We start from the raw sequence: 12,126 nt of genomic DNA, 5'->3' as shown, positions 1-12,126 counted from the left end.
CCTATTTCTAATCTTCATTTTTTGGCAAAAATCCTAGAACATGTTGTTGCCTCTCAACTGCATAATCACCTTACTTTTAATAATCACTTTGAGCCCCTTCATTCAGGTTTTCAAAAATTCCATAGCACAGAAATGGCCTTGGTCAATGATTTATTAATAGTATCTGATTCGAGCTCACTTTCCATTCTTATCTTTCTTGATCTCAGTGCTGCTTTCGATACTGTCGATCACAATCATTTACTCACCCACCTTGAAACTGTTTTTGGTGTTTCTAAGACCATTTTAAACTGGTTTAGATCCTATGTCTCCGATCGTAGCCAGTTTGTTTCTATGGGTGGTTACAGGTCTGAGATTGGTTTAGTTAATACTGGTGTCCCCCAGGGTTCAATTTTAGGCCCATTACTTTTTAGTATTTATTTATTTCCTCTTGGTCAGCTCTTAAGATCACTCGGTCTTAACTATCACTTTTATGCAGACGATACTCAGATCTATATCCACTCTAAACATGGACAAAATTTTTTTTTTCTTTCAAATTGTATTTCTGAGATATGTATTTCACAATATGAAATATTTTATTCTAAACAGTAATAAGACTGAAGTTTTGCTTCTTGGCTCTCCTCTCAGCTTCGTAAAGTTGGAACTACAACTCTATCTGTTGATGGCTCTATTCTGGAGTTTCAAAGAAAACTGAAGAATCTTGGGAGTGATTTTTGATGCTAGTTTGACATTTAATCCCCATGTGCAGAATACTGTTAAGATTTCCTTTTTTTATCTCAGAAATATCACAAAATTACGGCCTATGTTATCTTCTTCTCTGGCTGAAAATCTTATCAACAACTTTGTCTTTTCATGCATTGACTATTGTAATGCACTTCTTGTTGGGGTCTCTAAATCCACACTCAACAAATTGCAATATGTACAAAATTCGGCAGCTAGGATCCTGACTAGGACCAGAACAGGTGACCACATTACTCCTATTTTGGAATCCTTGCACAGTCTCCCTGTCATGTTTCGTGTTGATTTTAAAATACTTATGCTTGCATACTATATAAAGCACTGCATGGTCTGGCTCCTCAGTATTTGTCTGATCTTTTAACAATATACTCCCCGAAGCATAATCTGTGCTCCTCCCAATCTGGTCTTTTGGCTGTCCCTCAAACTCGCTTACGTTCCATGAGTGACAGGGCTTTTTCATCTTATGCTCCTAAATTGTAGAATTCACTTCCAGTTGATATTCGAGAAGCACAGACTTTGGGCATTTTAAAATCTTATCTAAAAACATACTTCTTCAGGTTAGCTTTTACTTGATTATTTTAGTTTTGTTTCTATATTTTTATGTTATGTATTTTCTCATATGCATGTTTCATTGTATTTATGATTTATTGTTAATTGTATTTTGATGTGCATGTTTATATATTTAATTAATCCTAATGTTTTGTATTCTTATATGTTTGTTTTTACTGTGTAAAGCGCCTTGAGAAACTACTTTTAAAGGCCCTATATAAAATAAAGTTTATTATTATTGTAAGTGTTCAAAAGTGTCTTAATACTTTTTGGGGGCCACTTCATGCACATACTGTGTATTTAGATTGATAAAGCTCAAACAGCAAATGAGCATTTACCTGTGTACAAAGAGATATAAGCTGCGTCAATAACATCATACTTCAGCCCGGGCAGGAACGGTCTCCACTGCAAGAGAAGAGAGTGACAAAGAGACATAAAGAATGGAAAAGTCCACTTTGTTCGCTTCAGCCTTTACAGTGCCCTGGGATGGCACTAGCTCTCAAAATAGATGGGATACAGACACGTAGTAATTCTTCTAAAGAGGCTCTGCAATTACAACATCACTTCTCCTTGGCCACTCGCACACAAGAGGTCATTTACCAGTCGCAGAACAAAAACTCTTATCACACCGCCAAGCACTTACAAATCTTTAGACACACACTTCCTCTCGTTTATTCACACACGAACCCCACACTACAAATTGGTTTTCAGCATTTCAGACAGTGCGGCTGAACAAAGATAGAGAGAGAGGAGTGGAGGTGACGGGAGGGTAGATACAAAGAGAGAAAAGAAACAAAGAAAGAAAGAAAATTTGAGAGAAATTAATTTGAATTTGGAGCAGTTTGATGTCGACATTGCTAATAGTTTGACAGTTCCAGGGCCCAGAAAATGGTACATAACAGAGCAGCAGTGTCTGTCATACTCACTGTCTTTGCATACTAATTATTCACAAGTACACACAAGCACACACACACACACACACACACACACACACAAAGGATGGTCATTTACAAGATTATTTGACTCAATTGTGAATTTGCTGCTTTGACAGTAGAGAAATCTGGACTCATTCCTGTTCTGATTGTCAGAACCAAACATTTAATAATATACAGTATAGAGCCACTTTTAGCACACTTATAAGGACCCACATAAAATACATGCACAAACACGCACAAACACACACACACACCTCACACACACCTCACACACCTGAATCAGTGTGCTTCAGTGTTTAGTATTCACCCTGTTATTCTGCACAGCTTGTGTTTCTCAAGGTCAGATCTGCCTTTCGGGAATCAATGGAGTACAGTTACAGCACAATGTCAGATCTGAGGAGCCACAGATGCCTGTTTGCCCCCAGTGACACAAAACACACACATACAAATAAACAAATACAGCCGTGCAAACAATCACACACTCTCACACACTGATAAATGTACACTTTAGCCAGTATTACCACGTACACAAGTTTAAATGTGCAAACATTGAAAGACACAGGCACACAGACAAATGCAGGCAAACACTGTAAACATAAACAAATGCAAACAAACATACACACACCAGAGCTGCAGTGAAACCCCTCTGAGATCTAGACCTTGATGAAGACTTTACTCTTCAAAACCCATCTGTGGTCTAACTGGAACCCAAGGTGCTTTTCTCACTTGTAAATATTATACATAAATGTGTGCATAAAAGTAATATATATTATTATTATTTAGTGTAGCATGGAGTGAAGCTACACATTAAAAAAATGTAAGTTAACAGAAATAAATTGTGCATCATGTGGTAACATCTAAATTAACTGGTTTTAAGTCTTAATATTTTTTAATATGACTGAATCAACCTGACTTCGAAGATTACACCAAAGAAAACTTTTAAGTATTACTCAGAGTATTGTGCAGGGGGCTGTGGTAGGTCAAGAAGCACAGAATCAGGTGGTCATTGTTTTTCTGGCCTAAACAACAAACTTTAACCTGGAAGTCAACTGTCTAATCTCAGTGGAGAAGGGACTCAATACTGAAATAATGGCTGCTGTGAAGTGGCAAAATAAGCATTAGGTGTGCCTCATCACATTCTAACACCAAGGCAAGGACGGATTAAGACTTGAGAGGCCCATGGGCCGGTACACAGTGGAGTCCCCCATGACATGACTAAGTTCACCTTTATGCGCTACAGGACGCTTGGCAGATTTGGTTGGATTTTTCAAATAGATGGAAGAAAAGCTTGTAGCACCGATTCAAAATCATGTGTTATTAACAGGGATGTGCACTGTATTCAAATATCAAAATCACTATTCGGTTATTCTGCATGTGTTTAGAGGTCTTCAACCCGATCTGAGTCCGGCGGTACCCGACAAACCTACAGGTTTTGGGCCAGGTTTGGGTCAGTTTTTCAAGTAGGCTATAGCGTGAGTTGCGGGCTGTTCACACGTGCGTCTGCGCAGTTTTTAAATGGTATTTTATGTAAACACACACTGGACGGACATCTTTGATTGTTCTGCAGCACCACAACTCAGGGCTGTCACATTTTTTATACACTGCATTAAGTTTAAAATAACTTTAATATTTATAAACGCATCTCTAGACACCTGTGTTCTGTTTCATCATTTGTTGCATTGCATTAAGCTTTTTCAGCACTGGTGTCACAAATCAACATTCTGATGAAGTTCAGGTTGCAAAGAGGAATGTGACTGCATGATTACAGATTGTTTTTCACCTGGCAAAGTTTCAGCACTGGTTAAACAGTGAGCCAATGTTTTTTTTACCCCTTTTGCTCTGGTGTGCAGACAATAATTACACAAGTTAAATGCTGAATCATTTAAAAATCAAAGCATCCCAAAGAAGTCCTATAATCTGTAGCATTCACTGCCTCATGGAAAGTGAACCTGCCCGGGCAGAATTATGCATTTTCCATTGATTAAGAATAAGCCTACTCTGTTGCAGGCAGTGACAGAGATTATTTTTGTTCAACTTTAATGTGATTTTATAATTTGAAGATCTATGTATTGTGCTATTTAGGCTCATAGCTCACTGCACTTTATTCCCTGCTATCTGAGATTGTGTCTGAAGCATCCATGATGGCAATAAATGTTCTTTATTCCCGAGTCACGACAAATAACAGAATAACCGTTTGTGAACTATCGCGGTTAACCAAATATTACAAAACATTACCGTGCAAATATTTAGGGTATTAAGGCATCTTTCCCTTTATCATTAAACATTAAATGCACGCAGGACTTAAACATTTTAAAGTCCTCAAGTCTATACTTTTGCACGAATTCTGTTGCTTGTACGAATTTAAACCATCAGCGTTGTACACAACCAGGGTAAACTGCACCTTATCTTTGTGTTTGAAAATGCTTCGTAAATCAGACGGTGTTCTCTGTAGTCCTTCAAATAAACGTACTGCTCCTGTGAGATGCAGATTCCCTGAGCGTGCACTCGAGTGCCTGTGCTCGCTCTGCTGTAGTCCAGCATGCATTCAGCCGAACAAATGGTATTTCACATAAGGCTGAAATTTACGTGGATTTATAATAAATGTCTCAAAATAAATAAATAAATAAATAATTGATTTAGAGCTCGGGCCCTTTGGGTTTAGAGGGCCCTGGGCAACGGCCCAATCGGCCTGGTGGTTAATCTGTCCTTGCACCAAGGCCTACTCTGGCCTCCTTCTTGCCACCCACTCCAGTCATTAGCCTGAACCTAGGCTAGTGACAAGAGGGCTGGGGAATGATCATTCGAGAGGAGGCTGACAAATGCCGATAAATATAATATTTAACACAAAGTTGGACAGATGTGGAATAAGAACAAAAATGTGATGTCTAGGACATTCAAGAAAAGCCTGTAGTTTATCTGGGTGGCAGAACGATCCCAACAATTCAAACAGCAATATTATAGGACTAGTTCACCCAAAAATTAAAATTCTGTCATTATTTACTCCAAATTGCAATGGGTTCCTTTTCAACTGATTTAAATTTCTAAAGTCATTAACCTTTACGACTGATTTTCTTATGTGGAACACAAAAGCAGATATTTTAAAGAATATCTCTGTCTGTCTGTTCAATACAATGGATACAGTGTGGATATTGGCTCATTTTAAAGCTTAAAAAGCATCCTAAAAGTTTCCTAAAAGTAGTCCATGCAGCCCATGTGTCATTTTCTGAGTCTTCTGAAGGCATACGATATGGTTTGGTGAGAAACGACCCGAAACTGGAGTTGCTTTTTTCTGGAAACAATTGCACATTCATTAAAGCAGCTTTTTCACAAGCTGATTACGTTCACTACATGAGGGTGGGTAAATTATGACAGAATTTAAATTTTTTGGTGAATTATTAATTTAAACATACACCATTTCAGAAATCCTTTAACAGAGTCTGGGCAGCAGCTTGATAAAGTATTTACATACTGTATTTATGTGTTATTAATACTCCCAAATGTTTCACTGGACATCTCCACTCACTTCCTAATAAACATTTTCTCCCAAAACACTAAACAGCACCAAAAACTAATACAGCACTTTCCTAAACACCTGTTTGTCACTGTGCACTGCAAAATTGTCCTTTTCCATGAGATCAATGCGTGTAATATCTAAAGTTAGATTTTTTAGGTAATTTGATATAATATTTAATAATTTTTGCGGCTAATGAATATCCTGGATATTATCATATTTATTTTGAAACAAAATATTTGTCATTTTCAATTTTGTTCAAGTCAGGACATTAATAACATGAAAAATTACTATTACAATTCATCACAAAATCCTCCACGTGCAGCAATGACAGCTTTGCAGATCCTCGGCATTCTAGCTGTCAGTTTGTCCAGATACTCAGGTGACATTTCACCCCACACTTCCTGTAGCACTTGGCATAGATGTGGCTGTCTTGTCAGGCACTTCTCATGCACCTTACAGTCTAGCTGATCCCACAAAATCTCAATGGAATTAAGATCCATAACACTCTTTTCCAATTATCTGTTGTCCAATGTCTGTGATTCTTTGCCCAATCTAACATTTTCTTTTTGTTTTTCTGTTTCAAAAGTGGCTTTTTCTTTGCAATTCTTCCCATGAGGCCTGGACTCCTGAGTCTTCTCTTTACTGTTGTACGTGAAATTGGTGTTGAGCGGGTAGAATTCAATAACACTGTCAGCTGAGGACTTGTGAGGTGTCTATTTCTCAAACTAGAGACTCTGGTGTATTTATCCTCTTGTTTAGTTGTATATCTGGCCTTCCACATCTCTTTCTGTCCTTGTTAGAGCCAGTTGTCCTTTGTCTTTGAAGACTGCAGTGTACACCTTTGTATGAAATATTTAGTTTTTTGGCAATTTCAAGCATTGTATAGCCTTCATTCCTCAAAACAATGATTGACTGATGAGTTTCTAGAGAAAGCTGTTTCTTTTTGCCATTTTTGACCAACACAAAAACAAACACAAAGACAATGTTAAGCTTAATTTAATGAACCAAATAGCTTTCAACTGTGTTTGATATAATGGCAAGTGATTTTCTAGTACCAAATTAGCAATTTAGCATGATTACTCAAGGATAAGGTGTTGTAGTGATGGCTGCTGGAAATGGGGTCTGTCAGGATTTGATAAAAAATGACTGTTTTCAAATAGTGATGGTGATCAGTATTATCCTGACTATACTTTGTGATGAGTTGAATGCCACTTTGGTGAATTAAAGTACCAATTTCTTTCCGAAACAGCAAAATCTGTACATTATACCAAACTTTTGGCCGCCACTGTATGTGTATATATATATATATATATATATATATATATATATATATATATATATATATATATATATATATATATATACAGTGCTGTGAAAAAGTATTTGATCCCTTCCTGATTTATTCTATTTTTGTGAATTTTTCAGACTAAATTGTTTTAGATCTTCAAAGAAGATATAACATAACACAAAGGCAACCTGAGTAAACACAAAATACAGTTTTCATATATATATATATATATATATATATATATATATATATATATATATATATATATATATACACACACATACATACATATATATATAGAAGCAAAAAAGTTATCCAACACATATATCACCCATGTGAAAAACGAACTGCCCCCTTAAACTTGATAGCAGGTTGTGCCACCTTTAGCAGCAACAACTGCAAACAAACGCTTCTGATAACTGGAGATCAGTCTTTCACAACACTGTGGTAGAATTTTGGCCCACTCTTCTTTGCAGAACTGCTTTAGTTCAGCCACATTGGGGGATTTTCGCACATGAACTGCCTTTTTAAAGTCCTGCCACACCATCTCACTTGGGTTAAAGTCAGGACTTTGGCTAGGCCACTCCAAAACTTTAATTTAGCTTATTTTGAGCCATTCAGAGGTGGACTTACTTCTATGCTTTGGATCATTGTCTTGCTGCATAATCAAGTTGTGCTTGAGCTTCAACTCACGGACTGATGACCAGATGTTCTCCTTTGGGATTTTCTGGTAAAGAGCAAAATTCAGGTTTCCCTCAATTATTGCAAGTCTCCCTAGCCCTGAAGCAGCAAAGCATCCCCACACCATCACACTACCACCACCATGCTTGACCACAGGTATGATGTTCTTGTTGTGGAATTCTGTGTTTGATATATGCCAGATGTAATGTAACCCGTCTTCCAAACAGTTCCACTTTCAACTCATCAGTCCACAGAACATTCTCCCAAAAGGTTTGAGGATCATCAAGGTGTGTTTTGGCAAAATTCAGACGAGACTTTATTATTCTGGGTTAGCAGTGGTTTTCACCTCGCCACTCTTCTTTGGATGGCATTTTGGCCAGTGTCTTTCTGATAATGGAGTCACCTTTATTGATGTGAGAGAGGCCTGCAGTTCCTTGGATATTGTCCTTTGCTTTTTTGTGACTTCCTGGATGAGTCGTCGCTGTGATCTTGGAAGAATCTTGGAAGGTCGGTCACTTCTGGGAAGGTTCACTACTGTGCCAAGTTTTCCATTTGGAGATAATGGCTCTCACTGTGGTTCTTTGGAATCCCAGAGCCTTTGAAATAGCTTTGTAACCCTTCCCAGACTGATGTATTTCAATCAATTTTTTCCTCATCATTTCTGGAATTTCTTTTGACCTTGGCATTGTGTGCTACTGGGTGAGACCTTTTAGCCAACTTCATGCTGCTGAAAAAGTTCTACTTAGGTGTTGATTTGATTGAACAGGGCTGGCAGAAATCAGGCCTGAGTGTGTCTAGTCCAGCTGAACACCATTATGAATGCAGTTGCATAGATTTAGGAACTATGGGGGCAAATACTTTTTCCACACAGGCTCAATTGGTATTGGATAAATTTTTTGCTACAATAAATAACATTACAATTTAAAAGCTGTATTTTGTGTTTACTTAGATTGCCTTTGTGTATATATATATATATATATATATATATATATATATATATATATATATATATATATATATATATATATATTGTATATATAAAGAAAACATAACTCTCCAGTAAGTGAAAGGATAGTATTTAGGGTAAAAAGCCCCAATTAAACACATTGTTTTTGTTAAGTGGGGGGAATAGATTTGTTATGAAAAATGTTCAAAGTGGGTTCACATTGACCGATCCAATCACAATGGAGATTAATTTGTTTATAGAACACTTGAGTTGTAATAAAATGTAAAATGTGAATGAAATGAACAAGAAATTAATTATGCACGCTTTTCTGAAGTATTATCTTAATTTGTTATTCAAAAAAGCATCTTGCTGTCTTAAAAAGTATTTGTATAGGTGACAAATTGTGCCCTATAACTATTACCCTGGTATCTAGACTATATAAATATAACCCCCCTGGGGGCCTTTTACACCAACTGAGGGAGCCTTTTATCCCAGGTGTGAGGTAAAAGGCCCACTCACTACCTTTAAAAAAATGATTTTATTCAAAACAACTTCCTGCTATTTCTTTTCAAACAAATTATGTTGCTCCATCAATATTTAATAAAAATAAATGTATTTCTTGAATCTTGATAAACCTTGTGATGAGAGAAAAAAGCAAATTTTCCTTAAAGTGTACCCTAACACACAGCATATGGGAATCTTTAAAGCATTAAATGGCCTTGAATTGTCCTTCCCTATCTGTCACTCACTCGACATTGTGTCGATGTAGTGACACTAGGGGTCGCCCTTGGGAGCCCCAAACACCTCTGATCTTTGAGAAAAGGCCAATGGGAATTGGCGAGAGGAATTTGTATGCCACTCCCCCAGACATATGGGTATAAAAGGAGCTGACTCGCAACCACTCATTCAGATTTTCTCTTCAGAGCTGAGCGGTTGTGTTCAGCGAGCTGAATTACTCTGCTGATCCATTCACCTTGAAAAGCTGTTGGATTTACGGCGCATTACAGCGGTTTCTCCCCCTCATACACCGGTGGAGTGCAGAGAATGCCCCTGGATGCTTCAGCAGCCTAAAAGAGTATATTTTCCTTCTAAAAGAGTGGCACTTACAGAGAGCTTCTTTTTAAAGATGCCTTTTCATTTGTGTTTAATTCCTGGTTACGGTTGTTATCTCTCCGCTTCCGACGGCCACGATCGCTGTCTCACGTGCTTGGGCACTGCCTACGCGAAGACGGCGTTCGTGGACGGGTCATGTCCTCACTGCGAGAACATGACCATGGCAACATTGCGGTCGCAGCTTTCCTTCCTCAGAGGGAAGCCACCCCAGCATCTCCCTGCTGCAGTCCTTCTACCTATGGGTTTGAGGCCATGTCGGTTAGCACTGGGGGTGATTTGGGGACCCCAACAGGAGCCGCTCCACCGGGTAACCCCCTACAGACCTCCCATTCCTCAGCACGCTCGTTCGCCCCAGTTGAGTTCTGGGATGAGGCTGCCGGCTCGTCTCAGGGTGAGTTCGTGGTCTCAAGGCTCGTGAAGAGGATGAGCTGTCGATCGCAGCATCGGAGAGCGGGCTCGTCCAGTCTGACACTGAGGATTCAACTGGGCTCCCACCTTCGGGTGAGGTGGCCCAGTTGCAGGCCGACGCAGAGCTGGCAGCCATGCTTGCCTGGGCGGCTGTGAGCATCGGGCTGGAATGGAACCCTCCACTCCCCCCTGAACCCTCGCGACTTGACCAATCGTGCCGCGCCCCGCCCCAGTCCCTTTCTTCCCAGAGGTGCATGAGGAGCTTACGAGGTTGTGGCGGGCACCTCTCACTGCCCGGACCCGGTCTTTCAGCTCCTCTGCTCTCACTACCCTCGATGGTGGGGCTGCTATGGGGTACTCGGCGGTTCCCTAAGTGGATAAGGCGGTTGAGGTGCACCTGTGCCCGCAGAATGCCGCCACCTGGCGGAGCCGCCCAAGACTCCCATCCAGGGCCTGTAGTTTTACGTCGTCTCTGGTGGCTAAGGCCTATGGTGCCACTGGACAGGCAGCCTCTGCCCTGCACGCCATGGCTCTCCTGCAAGTGCACCAAGCCAAGGCACTAAAAGACCTGCACGAGGGTAGTTCTGACCCGGGATTGATGCAGGAGCTGCATTCGGTGACCGATCTCGCTCTCCGGGCAATGAAGGTCATGGCGCAGACTCTCGGGCAGGCGATGTCCACCCTCATGGTCCAGGAACGGCACCTTTGGCTCAACCTGGTCGAGATGAGGGAGGCTGACAAGGCATGGTTCCTTGACACACCTATCTCCCAGGTTGGCCTATTCGGCGACACCGTCGAGGACTTTGCCCAGCAGTTCTTGGGAGTTAAGAAGCAGACGGAGGCTATCCAGCACATCCTGCCCCGGTGCGGATCAAGATCCCACACCCCGTCTGCTCGTCGCCAAGGGCGTCCCCCTGTGGCAAAAACACCAGCTCTGCTGCAGCCCACCCCAGCAGCGTGGAGCCACCCGCAGGAAGCAGATGCCACGTCTCATGGCCCACCGCCAAAAACCCGAGGAAGGCTTTGAAGCGCCCCTGAGACAGGCGACCCAGGGACATGGAGGGCCCGTTGCATTAGAGGTGGTAAACAGACCACTCCATCTCCCGGTGGAGGGCCGGGAGAATCTTTTATTTCTTTTGATTTCGCCACATGCCCAAAGGGCTGCGGTACCCACATTGCCGAGAAAAGAGCGGTTTCCTCATTCCCTGGGTCACACATCTGGTGTTCACGGCCATCGTTATCATGACCGCCGGACACTGCACCTTTACAGCAGGCATGGCGCCCCAGAGGCGGGCCCCCCGCCCCTGCGCGCCCAGCTGTGGCACAAACACACCCATGCCAGGGCGGTTTTGATGGACTACGAGGACGATTTCCATCCTCCCCCGTCCCTGACCGGTCCTATGGTGGGTATCCGGAGCCAGGTAAGTGCTTCAATGTCCCCAGACTCAGCACGGCCACGAGTTCAGGGCTCGAACCCCCTCAACGTTGCGCCTCAGGCTCCGCCTCACCTTGAGGCCCCACCCGCCGGTATGTCCGACGCGACTGTCCCCTTGGTCCCCCTCACCCGGAGTTTGGAGGCGTGGCGTGCGCTCTCCAATCCATCGCGATGGCTGACCAGGACCGTCCGACTCTGCTATATGATTCAGTTCGCCAGGCATCCACCCAGGTTCAATAGCATCTGTTTCACCTCATTGAAGGGCGAGAACGCCGCTGCCTGCGTGCAGAGATCGCGACCCTTCTGCGGAAGGACACGATAGAGCCTGTCCCTCCAGCCGAGATGAAGAAGGGGTTCTACAGCCCCTGCTTCATCGTAACGAAGAAAGGCGGTGGGTTGCAGCCAATCATGGACCTGCGAGTACTGAACCGGGCCTTGTTCGAGATACTGATGCAGAAACGCATTTTAGCAAACGTTCGGCATCAAGATTGGTTCACGGCGGTAGACCTGAAGGACGTGTAC

General features: G+C 41.8%; 1 protein-coding gene across 1 annotated transcript in view; it reads right to left on the bottom strand.

Annotated features, from left to right (window-relative positions):
• LOC127440030 (N-acetyl-beta-glucosaminyl-glycoprotein 4-beta-N-acetylgalactosaminyltransferase 1-like) overlaps nt 1-12,126 on the bottom strand; it is a 132,569-nt gene that overhangs the window by 23,943 nt on the left and 96,500 nt on the right. The window contains exon 9 of the mRNA XM_051696407.1: nt 1,623-1,689. Coding sequence (XP_051552367.1) covers nt 1,623-1,689 — 67 coding nt within the window. The remainder of the gene's footprint in view (nt 1-1,622; nt 1,690-12,126) is intronic.

This window comes from Myxocyprinus asiaticus, chromosome 1 (assembly GCF_019703515.2).
Source record: "Myxocyprinus asiaticus isolate MX2 ecotype Aquarium Trade chromosome 1, UBuf_Myxa_2, whole genome shotgun sequence".
Lineage (NCBI taxonomy): Eukaryota > Metazoa > Chordata > Actinopteri > Cypriniformes > Catostomidae > Myxocyprinus > Myxocyprinus asiaticus.
Note: the sequence above shows the minus strand (reverse complement) of the source record. Positions and strands in the feature narration are given on the sequence as shown.